The sequence below is a fragment of the Tenrec ecaudatus genome, chromosome 10 (genome assembly GCF_050624435.1).
Source record: "Tenrec ecaudatus isolate mTenEca1 chromosome 10, mTenEca1.hap1, whole genome shotgun sequence".
Taxonomy (NCBI): domain Eukaryota; kingdom Metazoa; phylum Chordata; class Mammalia; order Afrosoricida; family Tenrecidae; genus Tenrec; species Tenrec ecaudatus.
Window position 1 is genome coordinate 106,751,924 of NC_134539.1, and position 22,165 is coordinate 106,774,088.

Consider the following 22,165-nt stretch of genomic DNA (forward strand, 5'->3'; position numbering starts at 1 on the left):
AAAAACCCCACCATTTAAAATAATATTTTATTGTGTTAGGGGTGAATGTTAAAACTTTTAGACTCAAATTTAACAATTTCTACATATAATGTCTGGGATCCCTGGGGGCTGCACTGCCTGCCCCACTGCTCCAGGGGGGAAAGATGAGAGTGTTTGCTCCTGAACCGTTCCTTTACAGACTCGAGGGCGGTGGGTCCCTGTTCGGTCTATGCCAAACGCCAGTGACACTGGTTACATTCTTCACAATGGGGCAATGCTTTTTTACACTCATGCTGGCTGTCCCATCCCCAGTAGCCCAGCTCCCCTGCCTCGCCCCTTACCCTCTCATCTTGGCTTTAGGGTAAATGCCGGCGAGCTGGGCTCATCCCCTGCCACCCCAGTTCTTCACCAGCTCCCTCGGTCTTTGCCAGCTTTTATCTTTGTTTTTAGAGAACATTTATTAAGTCTTAAATGGGACACAGACAAGACAAAGACACGTTATCCATAGAAGTGAGACCATGAGCACAGGTCTTAATGGTGTCCAACGAATCCCTGTTCCTTAAAGATGTGTCCTTGCGGTGCGTGTGCCACAGCCACTCCAGGCGGGCAGACAGATGGCAAAGTAACTGCACAGACTAGCCTTTGCCGCCTGCCCCATGTCCTGATACAATGGCGTGTCACTTGTCTTCCAGAAATGCATCTTGATGGCACAGTGAAAGAAGGAGCCTTGTGATCACAAGGTGTCGAAGGGTTCAGGTATCAGGCATCAAAGAACAAAAAATCAAATCATTGTGAATGAGGGGAGAGCAGATTTGGGACCCAAGACCCATCTATGGGCAACTGGACATCCTCTTATAGAAGGGTCTTGGGGAGGAGACGAGCCAGTCAGGGTAAAATGTAGCAATGATGATGAAACATACAACAGTTCCTCTAGTTTCTAAATGCTTCCTCGCCAACCACCCCTCATCCCCGACTATCATGATCCCAATTCTACCTTACAAATCTGGCTAGACTAGAAGATGTACACTGGTACAGATAGGAACTGGAAACACAGGGAATCCAGGACAGATGATCTCCCTTCAGGACCAGTGGTGAGAGTGGCAATACCGGGAGGGTGGAGAGAGGGTGAGGTGGAAAGGGGGAACCGATTACAAAGATCTACACATAACCTCCTCCCTGGGGCATGGACAGTAGAAAAGTGGGTGAAGGGAGACATCCGACAGTGTAAGACATGATGAAATAATAATAACTAATAAATCATCAAGGGTTCATGAGGGAGGGGAGAACAGGGAGTGAGGGAGAATAAATGAGGAGCTGATACCAAGGGCTCAAGTAGAAAACAAATGTTTTGAGAATGATGATGGCAACAAATGTACAAATGTGCTTGACACAATGGATGGATGTGTGGATTGCAATAAGCGTATAAGAGCCCCCAATAAAATGTTTTTTTTTTTTAAAGGAGGAGCCCGAGGTGGCGTCCTGGCTACGTGTTGGGCTGCTGACCTCAAGGGGCAGTTCTGCTCTGCCCTAATAGAGTCACCATGGACCCGAGGGCAGTGAGTTGGCTTTGGGGTTTTGGGGTATCCTTAGCAGACCAGCACTCAGGAGGCATCCACAAAGGGCGGGAGGCAGAGCTGTCATGGGCTACACAAAGGACCGGGCCCAGGGATGCTGAAACTACAAGATCCCTTCTGCAGTCAAGCACTCTAGATGGGGAGGAGCCACTGGGTGGAAAGCATTGAGTCTCTGTGAACGATGTTGGAAAAAGGGTGATGGGGGCACAAGCTGACTGATGTGCTCCAAAAGGATCATTTTGAGATGAAATGCTTTCTTTTTCCCCCTTCAATTTTTTCTTCTTCAAGATAAAGGCAGCGAAGCATTGATCCAAATCCAAGATCCTTCTAAAAGTGGAGCCATGAAATCAGCCCTGGGAGGAAGAGATCAAGACGTCACACCTGCACAGAGAGCTCCGTGGCAGAAGGCAGGGCAGCTTGGAAGGAGCGGGAGGCTCCTGGATGGGATACACGGGAACGGGAGGCAGCTTTGGCCACCGTCTGGGTTTCCATAGAAGAGAAGTCAAGTGCTTTGGCTTTCCTCCCCCCCAATGGGGTATCTGCCTCCAGATGAGAGGGAGGGGGAGAATGATAGTTGGAAAATTCTGGAAACTTGAAATACTCAAGCGCAATAAACAGAGCTACTGACAAGGGCAGGAGTAGGGTGGGTGGAGCAGTGAACAGGCGAGTCACATCCCCTAGAGACAAGCCAGCAAACACAGAGCAGAGGCAGGGACATAGCCCCGTAAGAGGGGCATTCTGTAAGTTCGTGGGGGAATGCCGCTGTCTTTTCATCCTGTTTTTTACACACACTTTTTGAAGCCCCCTGTGTGGTTAAAACATTAGCGAGGAACCCGACCATGTGAGACAAAGACTCAAACTCATCAAGGGTAAGGTTGCTTAGAGAAGAGGTATACTCTAGCCCAGGTGGCAATGAAGCATGGTAGTAGGGCAGGAGGAAAGTCAAGGGAGATGGAGGAAAGAGCTAGGAGTCAAAGGGCATTCATGGAGGTCTAGACAAAGACATGTACATGCAAATATATATAGGAAGATGGGGAAATAGATCTATGTGTCTATATTTATAGGTCAAGTATTAAGGTGGCGGAAGGACCTTGGGCCTCTACTCAAACACTCCCTCAATGCATGAATACCTTCTTTTATTAAATTGGAACTCTATGATGCTCACTCTCCCGACACAACGGCTGGAGCCAAAGTGGGTGAACAAGTAAATGTGGTGAAGAAAGCTGATGGTGCCCGGCTATCAAAAGAGATAGTGACTGGGGTCTTAAAGGCTTGAAGATAAACAAGCGGCCATCTAGCTCAGAAGCAACAAAGTCCACATGGAAGAACACACCAGCCTGTGTGATCGAGTGGTCCCAAAGGGATCAGTTACCAGGCATCAAAGAACAAAAAATCATATCATTGACTGCACACCTCCATGATAGGATCGCTGAAGACAAATGGGTGCATAAGCAAATGTGGTGAAGAAAGCTGATGGTGCCCGGCTATCAAAAGAGATAGTGTCTGCGGTCTTAAAGGCTTGAAGGTGAACAAGCGGCCATCTAGCTCAGAAGCAAAAAAGCCCACATGGAAGAAGCACACCGGCCAGTGCGATCACGAGGTGCCAAGGGACCAGGTATAAGGCATCATGCAAAAAAAACAACGATATAAGTGTGTGTATATATGTGTATATGTATATATATACCATATTAAATGAAGGGGGAAGTGCAGAGTGGAGACCCAAGGCCCAAGTGTCGGCCAATGGAGATCCCCTCATAGAGGCGTTTAGGAGAGGAGATGGGTTAATTAGGGTGCGAGGTAGTACAGATGAAGAACACAGCTTTCCCCCAGATCCTGGATGCTTCCTCCCCTCAACTACCATGATCCGAATTCTACCTTGCAGGACTGGATAGGGCAGAGGCTGTACACTGGTACATATGAGGGCTGGAGGTACAGGGAATCCAGGGTAGATGATACCTTCAGGACCAAGGGTGTGAGGGGCGATGCTGGGAGAGTGGAGGGTGAGTGGGTTGGAAGGGGGGAACTGATTACAAGGATCCACATGTGACCTCTTCCCTGGGAGAGGGACAGCAGAGAAGGGGGGAAGGGAGACTCCGGATAGGGCAAGATATGACAAAATAACGAGGTATAAATTACCAAGGGCACATGAGGGAGGGGGGAAAGGGGAGGGAGGGGAAATAAAAAAGAGGACCTGATGCAAGGGGCTTAAGTGGAGAGCAAATGCTTTGAGAATGATTGGGGCAGGGAATGTATGGATGTGCTTTATACAATTGATGTATGTATATGTATGAACTGTGATAAGAATTGTATGAGCCCCTAATAAATTGTTAAAATTAAAAAAAAAGAAAAGAAAATGATTAGGGCAAAGAATGTACAGATGTGTTTTATGATGTATGTATATGTATGGATTGTGATAAGAGTTGTATGAGCCCCTAATAAAATGTTTTTTAATAAAAAATAAAAAAGTCAAAAAAAAAAAAAGAGAAGGCGGGGGTGGGGTGGGGTGTCTGTGACTTTCTGGATCAACCCGTGTCAGCATCCTGAATGGTTCTCAACATCCATCCTGCAGCACATCACTGAAGGGTTTGGTCTTAAAAAAACAAAACACCTGCCCCCGCCTTCCTGAGTCCAGAGCTCTGCAGTGGAGCTGCGCCAGGAGGAAGATGGTCCCAGGTGATGCCAATGCTGAGGGTGCAGGGGACACTGAGAACCACAGATCGATATACACCCGCACAAAGGAGGGGGGGGGACAGACTCTCGGGCAAGTAAGGGACAGAGCAAGGGCGTGTCATTGGTGGCTGGTACCTTCTTCTGAATGAGGACGTGGCCTTGGTGGCACCAAGTATGTTCCCAAACTAGGAGGCCTGATTATAAACAGGCCCGCCAATAGTATGGCAATTCTGCAACTGACAGATTTCCCAGAGGACAAGATTACTCCAGGGCCACGTGAGATTTAGTGCAGAAACACGTGAAACCAGTGAATGGAATGCCCTAGATTCAGAAAATAATAAGGGAAAGTGACCCAACTGTCTCAATAGATGCGGAAAAACCTTTGACAAAATCCCACACCCTTTTGCCATAAAAACCCTCAACAAGTTAGAAAGAGAAGAATCCAAACTCTGCCTAATAATAACCCGTAACCAAAGCCACGAGGACCGTCGTTGTTGATGAAAATCGAACACAGCCTGCAGTATGAATGCCCCTCACAACTGGACCCATCAGCAACATCACGGCAAATGAAAGAAAGATTGGTGTTGGCAAGGATGTCCTTTTGCTTGGATCCACAGTCCACACCCAGGGGAGCAGCAAGCAAGAAATCCAGTGATGTTCTGCAGGGAGAAAATGTGCTACAGAAGACCTCTTTAACGTGTCCAAACATGAAAATGCGACTTTGAAGACTAAGGTGTGCCGGCTGACTCAAGCCATGTGTGTTAGTCCGGGTTGACTAGAGAAACAAATTCATTGACATTCATATATGTGTGAGAGAGGACTTTATATCAAGAAGTAATTATACATCAATAAGACATCTCAGCCTAGTCCAGATCAAGTCCCATATTAGCCCATATGTCCGATAACAGTCTACAATTCCCTCTTCAGACCCCGCAACACATGCAATGATACCAGGTGCAGGAAGACCACAGGCCGGTGGGTGGAAAGTCTTGTGGATCCAGTGGTGGTAGAAGCAACACCAGGTCTCTGGCTGCATCAGCATGGCTCCATGTGGCTTGTCAACAGGAATGTGTAGCAGAGAGAGTGGGTGTCCCGCCTCCAGGGAGGAAGAAAGAAAAACTCCCTGAATCCTCATGAGAAGGCCACGCCCAAAAGGAGGCATCAATCAGGCTAGACTCCACCCCTATAGTCTATTTAACAAGCTGACATGAAATTCTGTAACTACCACCCGATGGAATTTTCAATCATCTCCCATGCATGCAAAAGCTCCACTGTAAATAAGGAAGCCCGAAGCAGAAAGGATGCATTTGAATTGCGGTCTTGAATAAACCATTGGATGGACAGAATGAACAAATCTGTCTTGGAAGGATGCTCAGAATAATCCTGAGAAGTGAAGATGGGACTTTGTCTCAAGTGCTGTGGCGTTAGGACAGCCAAGGCCTCTGGAGAAGGACATCAAGCTTGGCCAAGTAGGTCAGCCGAAAGACCCTCAATCAGATGGACTGACACAGACAGCAACAACGGGCCCCAAAAGGAAAGCTTGTGCCCCCAATACATTTGTGGGATCTACTCAGGGAGTGAGCCTCTGGTGAGTTCCCTTTACCCATCAGTGAGTGCTGGGAATCCGCTGGTTCCAAGGCAGGGCGTGTTGCAGAGACGACTCCAGCAGATGAAAAGGATCAACCTGGCTTGTCCAGTTCAAACCTTGTCGCTTGATCTCCCCTCTGATTCACCTGGGGCCTGATCTGGCTTTCCGTCGTTCCCATGCTTTCCTTCACACTGGGCTTTATCTCTGATGTATTGCGTCATGGTGGGTAGCCCTCTTGCATCTTCTTTATGCGCTTGTCTGTTTCCCAGTGTATGAAACCCAGGATGGATGAACCCAGAGAGACCACAGCTGGAATAAGGGTCCATGGGGGGTCCAGTGGGAGAGGTGGAAGGAGGGAGAGAGGGGAGCTGATATCAAGGTGTTCAAGAAGGAAGAAGCCGTTTTGAAACGGATTGTGGTAGCAATGGTCCAACCACGCTGGATGTGACAGAACTACGCAAGAGTATGATGTCTGAATTAGCTCCTAATAAAATAGTTTGGGGGGGGGATTAATTTAAACAAGGAAACTTTGTGAGGATGGCACAGAACTGGGGGTGTTTCGGTTGTAGTGCGCTGGGCTGGTAAGTGTCAGCCCAGTCTAATCGCATCCAAGGTAAAGAGAAAAGGTGGGGACATTTCCCCTGAAGCCCAGGGACAAGGCGAGGATGTCCCCTCTCGCCATCTGTGTTCCATGCACACTAGCTGTCTTAGCTACAGCAAATAGGCAAGAAAAAAGGAAGAAAAGAGGGGAGAGAAGGCGGTCAAACTCTCTCTGTACAGATGACATGCTCGTGTGTAAGGAGAACCCTGAACACGGGCCTTTTACTAAGTCCTCCACGTGATGCTGCGCTGAGAAACAAGCTCAACAAGGCTGCAGGATACAAGACCAAGCGACACAGATCAACTGTACTCTCACACACTAACAATTGGCAGTCCAAAGATGACATTAAGAAAATAATTCTCCTCTCTGGGGGATGGACAACAGAAAAGTAGGTGAAGGGAGACATCGGACAGTGTAAGATATGACAAAATAATAATAACTTATAAATTACCAAGGGTTCATGAGGGAGAGGGGAATGGGGAGGGAGGGAAAAATGAGGAGCTGATACCAAGGGCTCAAGTAGAAAGCAAATGTTTTGAGAATGATGATGGCAACAAATGTACAAATGTGCTCGGCACAATGGATGGATGGATGGATTGTGATAAGAGCTGTACAAGGCCCCATTAAAATGATTTCTTAAAAAGAAAAGAATTCTCTTTGCGATAGTAACTGAAAGCAACATTATTCAGAATGGAAATAGCCCAAATGGCTATCAACTGATGAACGGATACACACATCAGCTCTCCACACATGGCATAGTGTTCGGTGACACAAAGGCATGTACAGCTCTAATGCATGTTTCAACATGGATGAGCTTTGAACACATCATGCCACATGAAAGGAGCCAGACACAAAGGACAAATATTGTATGGTTACATTTATATGAAATTTCCAGAGTAAGTACAGATCCAGACAGTCAGGAAACAGATGACTGGTTTTCAAAGGATTGCAAAAGTGGGTAGTAGGGAGAAGCTATTAACAGGGACAGGATTATTTTTTTGGGTGGGGGTGAAAAAAATGCCCTGCTATTAGATGGTGGTGATGGTGAAAATTTATAGAATAGGTAAATGTCTATGAACTTTCCAGAATGGGTAAGTCCACACTCAGAAAGCAGATTAATGGTTGCCATTTGATTAGGAGAGGGGGTAATGGGGAGCAGCTATTCATAGATAGAAGACTACTTTTGGGGGTGATAAAAATGTTCTGCCATTAGAGTGTGGTGATGGTAGCAATGTTGTGAATATACTGAGAACCACCCAGTTGTACGCTTTTAAAGGGTGAATTTTATGACCGATGAAATATATCTCAACTTAAAAAAAAGGATTTGAGAACAGTGCCTATATTTGGGCAGTGTTGATGGCAGCTACATGCTTCCTTAAGTAATTGGAATCAAGATCACTCCTGCCCAATGTAATCACCTCACTACGGATGCTTGACTAATTAATCCATCCAGAAGTGCGTCCATGTAGTCCCTTTGTTGCCAATCTCTAGCTCACTGGAAAACCCCGGCCTTGACCGAACAGCAAAAAACAGGTTTATGAGACACAGATCCCAAGATACTCATGAATCAATAACAGGTTGTTATGAAAAAGAGCCAATTTGAGAACATGACAATAAAGCAGTTGTTGCTATAATAAAAATAAATTGTAAAAAGCTAAAGCCTCCCTAGGAGGGCTGACAGGCAGAATAGAGACAACTGTAGCAAAGGAACTGAGTAAGCGTGGGTCAGAGGCAAGGGAGATACTCTTAGATACTCTGAATAGGAAGGAAGGATACATTGAAACAGGCATAAAAGTCCCAGCAACTGTCGACTAGAAGGTTTGGGAAGAGGGAGCAGTGAGAAGGAAACACGTGAAGACATAGGAGAGGCAAACTTACCAGCACCGTGGACAGCCTCGGCCAGACACACTGTGACTCCAAACACAAGGGGAACCGAGCACAGCCAACGTCACTCCAAAACGCACCACCATCAAGTGGATGCGACTCACAGGGAGCCCGTGGACAGGGCGGAACTGCCCCTGTGAGTTGCGGAGACTGTAAGAAGGAAGCCCCAATCTTTCTCCTGAGAGGCTGGTGGTTTCGAACTGCTGACCTTGCAGTTAGCAGCCCAACACCAAAACCACTCTACCACCAGGGCTCCCTTATCCAGCAATAGAAGGCAGATAATGATATAACTGGATCCTGAGAGGAAATGCCATCTGAAGATATGAGCAAAGGGTAAGTTTTTAGAAATGTATAAAAAGGGTGTATGAGAAGTTTTATGTCAACAAGCAGCAGAAAAAAAAGAGGAAAGGGACTTAAAAAAATAAGTCATTTTATTGGGGGCTCTTACAGCTCTAATCACAATCCATACATCAATTGTGTCAAGGATATTTGTACATATGTTGCCATCATCATTTTCTAAATGATTTCCTTCTACTTGAGTTCTTGGAATCAGCTCCTCTCTTCTCCCTCCGGAGGGGAACTCTTTTTGATATGTATTTTTGGGTCGTCTCATATGCCCGTGAAACTTGGACATGGCATAAGGAAGACCGAGGAAGAATCCGTGCATTTGCATTGTGGTGCTGGCCAAGAATATTGAAAGGACCACGGACTGCCACCCACACACAAAACAAGTCTGTCTTGGAAGAAGTATGGTCAGAGTGCTCCTGAGAGGCACGGACGCCAGACTTCCTCTTAAGTACTTTGGACATGCTGTCGGACAGGCCAGTCCCTGGAAAATAGAGGGGCAGTGAGCAAGAGGAAGGCCCTCGAGGAAATGGACTGGCACCGTGGCTGCAATGATGGGCTGTGAGCACGGAGACCATTGTGAGGATGGCACAGGACTGGGCAGGGTTTCCTTCTATTGTGCACAGGGTCGCCGTGGTTCAGGATCGATTTGATGGCACCTCACCACCAGAGGCAGGAAGGTAGATAGAAGATGATCGGTAGATAGGCTGGAATGCCGTATGCTCACAGCATACACAGACTTAACACGTATTTCAAAACGCGTATCGAACGTCTCGTGAAAGATTCCAAAGATGTCTCTCTAGAATCAGGAGAAGACTAAAGAAACTCATAAAGGAATAAGGAAAAACGAGACCAAAATCAAAGGAACATAATGTATGCAAATGAAAGTGTTAACCTTAGAGCTGATCAGGAAAACGAAGGGCTGGTTCTTTGCAAAGCCTAAAATAGCCAACTTTGGCAGAATCTATTAAGAGCCGGATAGAGAAAGGAAGAGGGTAGGAGGTGGAGGAAGAGGAGGAGGAGGCAAAATAAGAACAGGAAAGAGGGGAGTAAGAAAGCAGGCATAACTTTAAAAAGCATACTCAGATACAACCTGTGATGTCCAGGTGAGACAACCCTGCTCTCTGAACCTGATAAGCACATGAAACCCTGGGAATGCTCCTTCTTCACAATACGAACGGCCATCGTGATGAGCCACACGACGGAGAGCCTGGGCATCGTCGACGGAATGCAAGCACACCTGTCGGGCGCTCTCTGCTTTCAGCCCGATCCATCTGACATCAGCAAGACCGCCATCCCTCCTTCCACATCCTCTTCGTCTCCAGCTGGAGTCTGGCAGTTCCCTTTCAGTGCACCGCCGCAAGCATTTTGATGTTGTCCTTGTTTTAACTCCAGCAAATTTATACTTTTGTGTGATATTAATAATACTGCTCCACATTCTGTAGGGTTAACTTCCTTTAGACTAGGCACAAATATGGATCTTCTTCCAATCAGGCAGGCAGGTAGCTGTCTTCCAATTCTTTGGCAGAGATGAATGAGCACGTCCAGGATTGCATCCATGCATTGAAAGATCTCAGTTGGCATTCCCTCATTTCCCAGAGGCCTCCGTGAAGCTTGGACTTCTCCCTTCAGTATCCCTGGTTCTTGATCAAATGTGCTGATTAATCATATCTAACTTCTCCATCATCCCTTTTCAGAGATGTAGTTAGTCTATTTGACTATTGGATAGCCTGTCTGGCGAGGTCTGTGTGTGCACAATCACCATTTATGTTGCTGAAAATGGTACCATATGCACTCGTGTATAAGCAGAGTTTTTCAGCCCATTTTTAACACCGTTTTTGTGGTAAAATTAGGTGCCTCGGCTGATAGTCAGGTCGGCTTATACTCGAGTATATACGGTATTTCTAATGAATATGTCATTGTTCTTCCGTGTCATTTCTATCACCAGGGCCATATTTTCTAACTACCGGTTCTTCTTTGTTTCCAATTTTCACATTCCAATCACCAATAATTATCAGTACATCTTGACTGCATGTTCGATCCATTTCAGACTGCAGAGGTGGGTAAATATCTCCAGCTTCTTCATCTTTGGCATGAATGGCTGGAGCATGAACTTGAATCATAGTTGGGTTCACTGGTCTTCCCTGTAAGTGCATGGATATTATCCGATCACTGACAACACTGTTTTCAGGATACATCTTGAAATGTCTTTTTATTTTTCCTTCAACATCATTCTATTGTGAGCTGATACGGATGGCATATCATTGCATAGTTCAGTCACATCGAGCAGTCTTGTACAACTGCTAGCACAGTTTCAAAACACCCGTTTCCTTCGTGAACTCCTTGACATCAACTCCCTTTTACTCTGTCCCCCACCCCGAGCCCCCCAGACACACTTATTCCACTTGCTGTCCCTACAGGTTCATCCATCCTGGGTTTCATATCCTGAGAAGCATATAACAAAAATTGAGGAGAGGGACCCCCAATGACATAACACATCTGAGATAACCCCAACACAGATGAACAAAAGAATGCAGGAAAGGTCGTTTTTGCCATACTAGACGATCAGATGGTCTGACACAAACCGCTTACTACCAGTCCGGCTCGGCTCACTCATACCCAGATATGAATCTCCATGCTCCATTTCATTTGTCACAACAGCCAATTATCCTGGATTCGGGCTTCATGCATTCCCAAACCGGATTATTGATGCATGTCTGCAGTGTTCCGTCTCCTTTTGAGTGCTGCCCCATCGGCAAGCGGAGGTCCCTCCCGCTCGACGCCACTCACTCAGACCGACCCTGCTGTGAGGACGCAGCTCTTCCCCAGCTGCATGTAGGGTGCCCTCCTTCAGAGGGACTCGTGTCCAGGCAAGATACCAGAGAACACCCCAGTGCTGTCCACAAGGTCCTCACTGGTCAATTTTTTTTTAAGTAGACACCAGGCCCTTCTTCCTAGTCTTAGTACGGAAGCTCCTCTAAAGCCTGTGCAGCACGAGTGACCCCACTTCCAGCATCACGGCAACACACAAGCCATCGTGGCTCAGCAAACTGGCAGGCAAGGCGTGGCATACGGGTACGGGGTGCAGATGTGCAGGACCCGCGTGGGATCGCCAGTTTTAAGCTGCTCGTTTAGCATGCACGTTTTTCTGAGTCCGTGAAACACTCGGGCTCAGCAGAAACAGGCGCCAGAGCACCGTGTATGAGGACGTCTTCACGACCCAGGGCGGGGGCGCACATTGCATCGGACACGTCTACTCCAAGAGACCTCTTTGAAGGGTTAAAAAGCAAAGAGGCTGCTTCGAGGACCACAGTGCCCCTGACCCAAGTCATGGTATTTTCCACCACCTCCTATGCGTTGAAAGCTGGATCGGGAATGAGAAAGACCAAAGAATGGATGCCTTTCAGCGACCGGGTTGGCAGAGAACACTGACTATGCCATGGACGACCAGCCGGCTCCGTGGAAGCAAGGGTGGTGAGGCTGCCCTCTCATGGACTCTGACATGTCCTCAGGAGGGGCCAGTCTGTGCGACAGGACACCATGCATGCTAAAGTAGAAAGTCAGCAAAAACAAACCCAAAAGGGGAAAAAATAGGAAGATTCTTAATAAGACGGATTGACACCGTGGCGGCAAGAATGGGCGCCGATTGCCAGGCTGGCCGAGGACTGGGTCATGTTTTATTCTGGTGTGCATTGGGTAACTATTAGTCAGAACCAACTCGCCAGCACCGAAGAACAACAACGGGGCACACAGGACTCCCCCAGAACCCCAAGGAGGAGAGGAAGCCAAGACGAGCTCACAATAAAGGACAGACTCAAAGTCAGGGAACTACAGGGTATCAGACACACACGCATGCCCAACGTTCCCACCCGAAGAACTGGAGCTGGTGGAGCAGTCTGAATGAGCCGCTGCGACACATGCTATAAATGGTTAAAGAGATTTTAGAAAGAAAGAAAGAAAAGTGGGAAATAAAGCACAATAAGGCTTAGGGCCAGGTCAGCTCCACTGGAACACTGGGGCATCTGCGGAGTCTTTGGGATGTCGGGTAACAAGGAGTAGGAAGCTATCCAAACACACGCTAGGAACCCAGGAATGATGTGCTGGCAGGAGAGAAGTTTCATGGAGACAGATTTGCGTGCGTTTCAGCTGAAGCCCCCACAGAGGAAGTGATTGACTAGGGTGTGGACCATGAAAGGGGGGAGGGTCTCTGGGGCAAGCCCTCCATTGAAGGACAGGTCCTGGGAAGGTGACAGGAGGGTAAGCTCTGTCTCCTCCCAAAGGATGGCAGCCTTTTCCAGAAAGCATTCTGTTCCCCGGAGCCTCAGTCCTCAGGCCCCGTTCACAGCCTGTCTCCTGTCTCGCAGCGTAGTAGCCCGTGGCTATGATCTGTCACCTTGGCTCTGCTGCTGTCACTTCCTAGCGTGACAAATTCCTCCTTCTCGTCTTTATCTTCCCATAGCCAGCACGGGGCTTGTCCCCAGTGATGGCTCCCTGGCGGGTCGTTGAAATGAGTGAAGGGAGCTTGCGTGTTCTGCTGTGTCGTAGCGATTCACCTTAGTAACCCACAGCCGGGGGCGGGGGGTGGGGTGGTTGGGGAGCTCAGAAGGAGCTAGACATGAAACTGGTTTCCTCGTCCCCTGCTCCCCACTGGCCCTGCCCTCTCCTCTCTCCCCCCTGTGCGGTTTCTCAGTCTCACCCTCCCCATTCAAGCCGAAGATGGTGAGGATGTTGGCGTGGGCCGCCACTGAGTCAGCCCCATGAGCCATGGGGCCAAGTGCTGCCCGAACCAGCCGGCACCAGTGCTGCGAGCGGCTGCAGATAGATATATGCACAGCACCCCACCTTCCAATTCAACATTTCTCAGGCGCATCGGTCAGCGGCCTTCTTTACATGAACAGAGCCACGTGATCACTGCCAAATTTCCCATCCCCAACCACTGTCCATGGGCGATGGCTTCATCTGCATGTGAAAGTTGGGCAGTGAATAAGGAACACAGAGGAAGATGGATGCACTGGAATTGGGGTCTTGGATACACTATGGGACTGACGGAATAAGAAACAAATCTGTCTTGGAAGAAGTACAGCCAGAATGCTCCAGAGAAGCAAGATGGTGAGCTTTGTCTCACCTTCTTGGGACATGGGGTCAGGAGAGGCCAATCCCTGGAGAAGAACATCGTGCTTGACAAAGTAGAGGGGCAGCAGAAGAGGAGACGACCCTCACGAGATGGACTGGCACCGTGGCTGCCGCAACGGGCTGGCGCATGAGCACCAGTGCAGGAGGGTGCAGGACCGCTGCACACGTGGGTGCTATGAGTCGGAACCAACTGGATGGCAGTTGACAACCACGGACGCCCGCTCTTTCCTCAAGGGCTTTTCCTTGCCTGGTTTTCCGACACGGATGACGAGGTCTTTCTTCCTAACCCATCAGTCTGGAAGTTCCATCTGCATCTTAGCAACACCCAAGCCTCCACTGACACACGGGCATGGTTGCACACAGGGCGTGCTGGCCAGGAACTGAACCCACGTCTCCTAGAGGGATGCCAGGAATTCTGCTGCTGAACCACGGCTGCCCTGCCCCCACCCCCACCGTCACTCTAATACCTGTTGTGGGAGCTACCTGTCGTGTAGGCAATTTGCAAACATGACCTCCTGTAATCCTGACAGCCTTTTACCAGCTCCGGTCTTCAGATGAAGAAACTGAGGCTCAGAGAGACAGCATGTGGGTCCTGAGCCACAACACGCCCACAGGGACAGCGACAAGGTTCAGACCCCGACCTCTCTGTCTCTGGCTCCAGGACCACAGATGCTCGTTCTACGACTGGCCTCACCCTGCTTCCTTCGTTCCCGCCCTCCTGTGCCAGCTCCCACCCGTCCCAGCTCACTCCGACTCTCCCTGCACTTAGCTCATGCAGGGGCTGACTCATGCGTTCTTGGGCAGACAAGTGGGGGAGGAGTGGGGGGGTGGCCAGATGGGTGTTGATTACTGGTTTGGTGTTGTCTCTATATGCCAAGCATAGTTCTGGGACAAGCCCACAATGCCATGACCCATCCTGGGCCCTTCTGAGGTGACTCACGAGGAAGAAAGAGCAGCAAAGGTCTGTCTTTCCACGTGTGACTGCGGACTGGGAGACAGTCCCTGGACTCAGAGCCCGGCCCTCCCGGTGGATGCTGGGGTGGCCAGAGGCCTGTCCTTAAAGACTAAGTGTCCTAGCTTGGCCTCACTCCACTGGCTTGACGAAGAGAGAGGGCAGGAGACAGCACTCTGCATTTGGGATTCGGGAGGCGAGAAATCATAGCCTGATGTCAACCCCAACATTACTGCAGACCTGCCCACATTCCCCAGATGGGCGTCTGGGCACTGGGAGGAGGGCAGAGCCTGGAGAGTAGAGGAGGGGCAGCCATGACCAAGACCAAAACGAACCCCAGAAACAGCTGCTTTCATGATGATTCCCACACAGCTGCTCCCAGGGGAGGGGGGGGGGGTGGCGGGCCAGTGGAGGCTATTGTTCCCTAGCTCAAACCCACCAGCCATTCTATGGGAGAAAGCTGAGACAACCAGTCTCTGTGAAGAGACCCAGCCTCGGAACCCCGGGGCGCTCTGCTGCTCTGCCCTCTAAGGGCGGCTACTACCCCACAGCACTGATGGGTTTTTCACTCTCACAAGCCAATCCCCAGGCCTTCCTGCCAAGGGTGGGTTAGAACTACCAACCTTTCGGCTGATAGTCAAGCACGTAATCATTGGCACCCCTCAGGGTCTCCTGCCATCAAGACCACCCGTATGGTCATTCTCTTGAGTTGGGCCAGGCCAATTTAAGCGCGCGCGCACACACACACACACACACACACACACACACACACACACACACACACACACACACTTTCCGGATTACCCACTCTGCTTCAGACATGACTGAGGCCAGGAGAGGAAGGAGCCAAAGAGATGAAGGAATCAGGAAGAGGGAGGGATAGTACACAAATACTGGCCTCAGGAGACCAGGCACAGTGGGGCCCAACCCTGGCTCTGCTCCTCGCTCAAAAGTGAATGTAATCCAGTACAGCCCCTCTCTAAGCCTCAGTTTCCCTGCACATCATCTAAGACACATCCTATGCCTGCCTTTCAGAGACTGGCCCCAGGACCATGTTGTCCCTCCTCCCACCTCCTTCTAAAAGCCCTGCCTCTGCGTCCGCCCTAACAGCACTGAGCTTAAGCCTCATGTCCCTGAGATGCTGAAGGACACCATGTCCCACATTACAAGGCTGGGGTTCAGGGAATCACCATGGGTGCCTCCTGTGATGGTCAGATGGACAGATGCATACATTCATCAAGAAGAACCTGCTTTATCTACTGACCAAGATCCGGCTCAAAAACTCCCCTCCGTAAGAAAGCTGTATTACAAAATGATGAAAGAGAAGTGTCAGAGCTTAAAGCGTGAACACCCACCCTGTAGAGGACTACGGAGGACAGTGGGAACCTTAAACCCATCTGCAGAGCATCTAGCCAGATGAAGCCGCTGGCAGGTCCCCTCTGGCCACAGGCAAGGGACTCAAACAGCCCTACGATCAGACAGAGACCATTGTCATCTTGATTATGGTGGATCGGACCATGGTAGAATATGCTACTTGGTCAGTTGACCTCCCTCTTGACCCAACCTGAATTTGCTCTAGGCTCAGGTATTTCTCACTTGTTCCATGAGAGAAATTTCTTCTCTGGCCTTTTAAATATTGTTGATGGTCTCTTCTTTCTTACTCTTTATTTTTATGTTTATATTGTTAGTATTATCTTCGTGCAGTTTTGGTTTGGGTAAGTTTTCTGTTGGGTTTCCCAGTCTGTGAAGCACAGGAGGGGTGCATGCATAGAGACAATAACTGATGGGCTGGTTTATTGGTGAGGTGTGTGGGGAGGAGGGTGAGAAGATTTGGGGAGCACACAACAAATGCAGGTGGGGGAACAAATGCAGGTGATGATGTATATGCAACTCTTTTTAAAGGCGATTTAGCTATGGAAGTGTATGAGAATATTATATCAAGAAAACTACTAAGATGAGAAAGAAGAAACCAAACTTGACCAATGCTTAGGGGACACTGAGTTTATACTACTAGTGGCAGAAATCATTTGGAAAAGGATATCAATAATGGTCGTGCACCATAGAATCTAATCAACGGCACCCAATTATACGTATAGAAGTTGTGGCCTTGGAGAATGCTTGGTTGTGTATACTTTTGACACCACTATAAAAAATAGCCTGAAGAAAGAAAGAAAGCTGGATTAATGCCCAGCCACATATTCCTTCCTCAACAGCCAGTGGATGTAGACATCCGCTCGGCTGCCCCTTTCCCCCAGACCTCAGCTCCTGCCCCTTCTCAAAGGCTCCTCCAGTTGCCACTCCACCTTATCCAGTCCCACAAGCTTGTATCCAGGCCGCATTTCCCCAACTCCCTGCACTGCTGCTGCTGCTGCTGTTAGCTGCTGTCAAGTAGCCCCTGACTCAGGGACCCCATGCACAAAGGCACAAAGCGCTGTCTGCTGTTTCGTCCTTCCCTCGGTGGGTTAGGAATCAGACCACTGTGATGCATAGGATTTTTCAGTCATTGGTTTTCGGCCTTTCTTCCTAGCCCATCTTCGTTCAGGAGCTCCATGACAGCCTCTTCGGCATTGTAACAGCACTCAAGCCTCCAGCCAGGTAAGCAGTGGCTCCGCATGAGGTGCCACTGGTCAAGAATTGAATGCAGGCTTCCCACATGGAAGGCAAAAAATGGTACAGCTGGACCACCACTGCTCCTTGAATGCCCCTGCGACTGCGGACCTTCTTGTATGCACAAGGGAAGCTCTTTGCTCTTTTTTAAAACATCGTGAGATTCTTTTCCTATGGATGACCCCACAGGAGTCCCGATAAACCTTCCCTCAAGTCACAGAACTCATAGATACTAAGAGGGGATGCTCCCAGACCAGTGACTCCTCATTGACAGGCAAGTCCCAGGCTCAAAAGGCCAGCATTTCATTGTACCCTCAGACGCATGCATGTCCACACCAAGCTCAACCAAGGGAAGACACTCACCTTGATGCTCCTCCAGCTTGCCCATGGTCTCAATCTGCTCCACTAGGTCATTGGAATTCCACTGGCTCATCCCAATGAGGAGGGCATTCTTGCCTTCCGCCATGTCCTCTGTGGGAAAATCGGAAATGTGTCAGATAGTGTGGGAATTGCACCTGACCTGATCCCACCACACCGAGGCAAAGCACTGGGGGAGTGCAGTGGAACAGCAAGGGAATGGAGTGGCAAGGTCCCCAGGGAATGCTGAAAGTGGACTTTGGGGCCAGGGCGTGGTGCCTCAACAGACTGGACTGGAAAACGCTCCTAAGGGCCAGCAAACGATCCCTGAACTAATTACAAGCTTTTCTTTTGTGAAGTGTTTTGTTTTGTTCTTTGTCAGTGGTTTGTTGTTGTTGTTTTGTTGTCAGGTTGTATACTGTTGCTTTGTTTTCCTCTGTCTTGCTTTCGTGCATGTTAGTGTCTCCACAGGTCTGTCTGAATAGGACAGGCTGGATGAACTATCTGGAGGAAAAACAATAGGACAGACAGTTCCAGGGGGACAGACAGATCCGGGAGGGGGAAGGGGAAGGAGGGTAATGAAGTGGTGTTAATAAACACAGGGACAAGGGAACAACATGGGACCCAAAATGGTAGTGAGGGGGGAGTGACAGGCCTGATGGGGAACGATCAAGGGTAAGGTTGCGTAGAGAAGAGGTATAGCTGTAGCCCAGGTGGGGATGGAGCATGGTGGTGGGGCAGGAGGAAAGTCAAGGGAGAGGGAGGAAGGAGCTGGGAGTCAAGGGGCATTTATGGAGGTCTAGACAAAGACGTGTACATGCAAACATATATATGAGGATGGGGAAATAGATCTAATTGTCTACATTTATAGGTTTAATATTAAGGTGGCGGAAGGACCTTGGGCCTCTACTCAAGCACTCCCTCAATGCATGAATACTTTTGTTTATTAAATTGGTACTCTATGATGCTCACTCTCCCGACACAACTGCTGAAGCCAAAGTGGGTGAACAAGTAAATGTGGTGAAGAAAGCTGATGGTGCCCGGCTATCAAAAGAGATAGTGACTGGGGTCTTAAAGGCTTGAAGATAAACAAGCGGCCATCTAGCTCAGAAGCAACAAAGCCCACATGGAAGAACACACCAGCCTGAGTGAGCGAGTGATCCCAAAGGGATCAGTTATCAGGCATCAAAGAACAAAAAAATCATCATATCATTGGCTACACACCTCCATGATAGGATCGCTGAAGACAAATGGGTGCATAAGTAAATGTGGCGAAGAAAGCTGATGTGCCCGGCTATCAAAAGAGATAGTGTCTGGGGTCTTAAAGGCTTGAAGATAAACAAGCGGCCATCTAGCTCAGAAGTAAAAAAGCCCACATGGAAGAAGCACACCAGCCAGTGTGATCACGAGGTGCCAAAGGGACCAGGTATAAGGCATCATGCAAAAAAAAAAAAGAATATGTGTGTGTATGTATATATATATATATATATATATATATATATATATATATATATATATATATATATACCACATTGAATGAAGGGGGAAGTGCAGAGTGGAGACCCAAGGCCCAAGTGTCGGCCACTGGAGATCCCCTCATAGAGGGATTTAGGAGAGGAGATGGGTCAGTCAGGGTGCAAGGTAGTACCAACGAAGAGCACAGCTTTCCCCCAGATCCCGGATGCTTCCTCCCCCCAACTACCATGATCCGAATTCTACCTTGCAGGGCTGGATAGGGCAGAGGTTGTACACTGGTACATATGAGGGCTGGAGGCACAGGGAATCCAGGGTGAATGATACCTTCAGGACCAAGGGTGTGAGGGGCGATGCTGGGAGAGTGGAGGGTGAGTGGGTTGGAAAGGGGGAACTGATTACAGGGATCCACATGTGACCTCCTCCCTGGGAGAGGGACAGCAGAGAAGGGGGGGAAGGGAGACTCCGGATAGAGCAAGATATGACAAAATAACGATGTATAAATCACAAAGGGCACATGAGGGAGGGGGGAGCGGGGAGGGAGGGGGGGAAAAAAGAGGACCTGATGCAAAGGGCTTAAGTGGAGAGCAAATGCTTTGAGAATGATTGGGGCGGGGAATGTATGGATGTGCTTTATACAATTGATGTATGTATATGTATGGACTGTGATAAGAGTTGTAGGAGCCCCTAATAAAACGTTTTTAAAAAAGAAATGGAAAGGGATTAAGAAAAATAAGAGGAAAAATTAATGAAACTGAAAAAAATGAAATTGAAAATAATGAAACAAACAAAAAAAAGAAATGTGTCAGAGCGAGTGTTTATCGACCCCTCTTGAGTTGAGCCAATTTCAACGATTAAAGTGTCTGCAGCTGTAGCTGTACAATCACTGTGGAAAGCAATATGGCGCTACCTCAAACACCTGAGAATAGATGTTCCCCACCATCCAGCAATCCTTCCGCTGGTACATGCCTGGGGAGTTAGTGCATTGGGCCAACCTGGCCAATAAACACAGGTGGGGTTATTTGAAGGGTGGAGGGATAAATGGCTCAGTGAGCCTTGCGTCTTGAGTTCTCAGGTATCTTGCTTTGTGATGGTCGGACCAGGGTGCAGCTGCCTTAGCCAGTTCTCTGCTTTAGCTGGCAAGGCTCACTTCCTGCAAGACATCCCTGAGGAGAAGTCACATGGACCTACCCCGATGTAGCCCTGGGTGCTGGAGCATCCGTGTGGAAATCCCTGCCAGTGCTCAGATGTTTACACATTCACTGACTCAGCTTTCCTCCTGTAGTCAGCATCATTGTGTCTGTTTTGTGAGATGGAGGAGGACTTTGTGAATTGGTGTTGGACATATGGGTTAATGTTGGACTTGTGGGTTTGGGCAGCACTGGGTTGGGATGTTTTCTTGATGTGCACTTACCCTTTATATAAGACTCTCTCTTATACATGAGTTTCTATGGATTTGTTTCTCTAATGTAACCAGACTGACACAATGCCCTAAAGACATTAGAGCTATGACACAAACAGGCATATGCACTCCTGTGGCAGTTACATAATCACCTGTCAACTTGAGCAAAGGGGTAGAATCTAGCCTGTCAATCACGTCATAGACAATCATCCCTCTGTGTGGGCATGGCCTTCTCCTGAGGATTCTGGGAATTCCTGTCTTCCTCCCTGAAGGCAAGACACACATTCTCTCTGTTATATCTTCCTGCTGACAAGCCACATGGCAGCCAGAGTTTTGGAGCTGGAGTAGCCACGTGGAGACCTATGCCAGTGCTGAGATGCTTCTACCGCCACTGGATCCACAAGACTTTCTACCCAGTGGCCTGTGATCTTCCTGCATTCATTATTGCATGTGTTGGGTGAGTCTAAAGAGGAGTTTATAGACTGGTATCGGACATATGGGTTAATATCAGACTTATGGACTTGATCTGGACTGGCCTGGGGTGTTTTCTTAATAGGCAATTGCTCTTTGATATAAAGTTCTCTCTTACGCTTATAAGAATATCAACAAATGTGTTTGTCTAGTCTACTCAGACTAACCCAACTCCCGTGTTCATCACTGCACGATTCCCAATAGCAAGAGGTTGGAAACAGCCCAAATGCCCAACAGTAAAAGAATGGGTAAAGAAGCTTTTACACACACACACACACACACACACACACACAGACACACACACACACACACACACACACACACACTGGAATTTAGTGCATCGTTAAAAAAAAACGATAAAACCACGAAGCGCCTCATGACATGGATGGACCTGGAGAACACTATGCCGAGTGATATGTGCCCTTTCCAAAAGGACAAACGTCATATGAGACCCCTACTCGAAGGGTCCAAACCAAGACAAAGACTTGCCTGCCGAGCCTGTGGCTGCAGACAGGACGGAGACATTCGGAGACCTTCAAGGTGCTGCTGTTGGGTGCCAAGGGGTTTCAACAAAAGAAACCAACAAAGGAGCAGTTCCCAGAGGGGCTGAGAAGCCACGGGAGCCTCCATTCCTGGCCTGGGGAGCAGTGCTTCTTTGAAAGACAGTGTGTTTGGGAAGAAAGAGCCGCATGTTGCCCGTTAGCAATCCTGTTCCTCTGAGGACACGATTTGAGTATTCTGAGGCTTGGGTTTTTACCAGCAAAATGGGACTCCCAAGGTCCAGCTCCTGGAGCTGTTGAGGATGGCATCGGGTCACGGGGCCCAGACTGCCGTGCAGAGGACGTGCCCACAGACAGCGGGCACAGCTGAGGGCTTCTTGTTCACAGGAAAAGTCGAGGTTCCATCGGGATTCGGGCGGATGAGGGCTCAGGTGAGCAGGCACTGCTCAGGAGGAACCAGAGAGGCTGGAGCTCTCTGAAAGGCTCCTCCCCTCCACCCATGCCCACCCTGGTCCTCTCCTGTCTGCGCTCAGTGATGACTCCGGGGGGGAATCCGTGGGAGTCATCTTTCCGAACCACACTGGACACAGGGCTCTGGGTCCCACACACCCACCATCCACCAACAGTTG

General features: G+C 48.8%; 1 protein-coding gene across 1 annotated transcript in view; it reads right to left on the reverse strand.

Moving 5' to 3' along the window:
• Positions 1–22,165, reverse strand: part of PITPNM3 (PITPNM family member 3) — a 99,389-nt gene that overhangs the window by 62,985 nt on the left and 14,239 nt on the right. Inside the window, exon 3 of the mRNA XM_075559591.1 lies at positions 17,697–17,804. Within this exon, the coding sequence (XP_075415706.1) occupies positions 17,697–17,804 (108 nt within the window). The remainder of the gene's footprint in view (positions 1–17,696; positions 17,805–22,165) is intronic.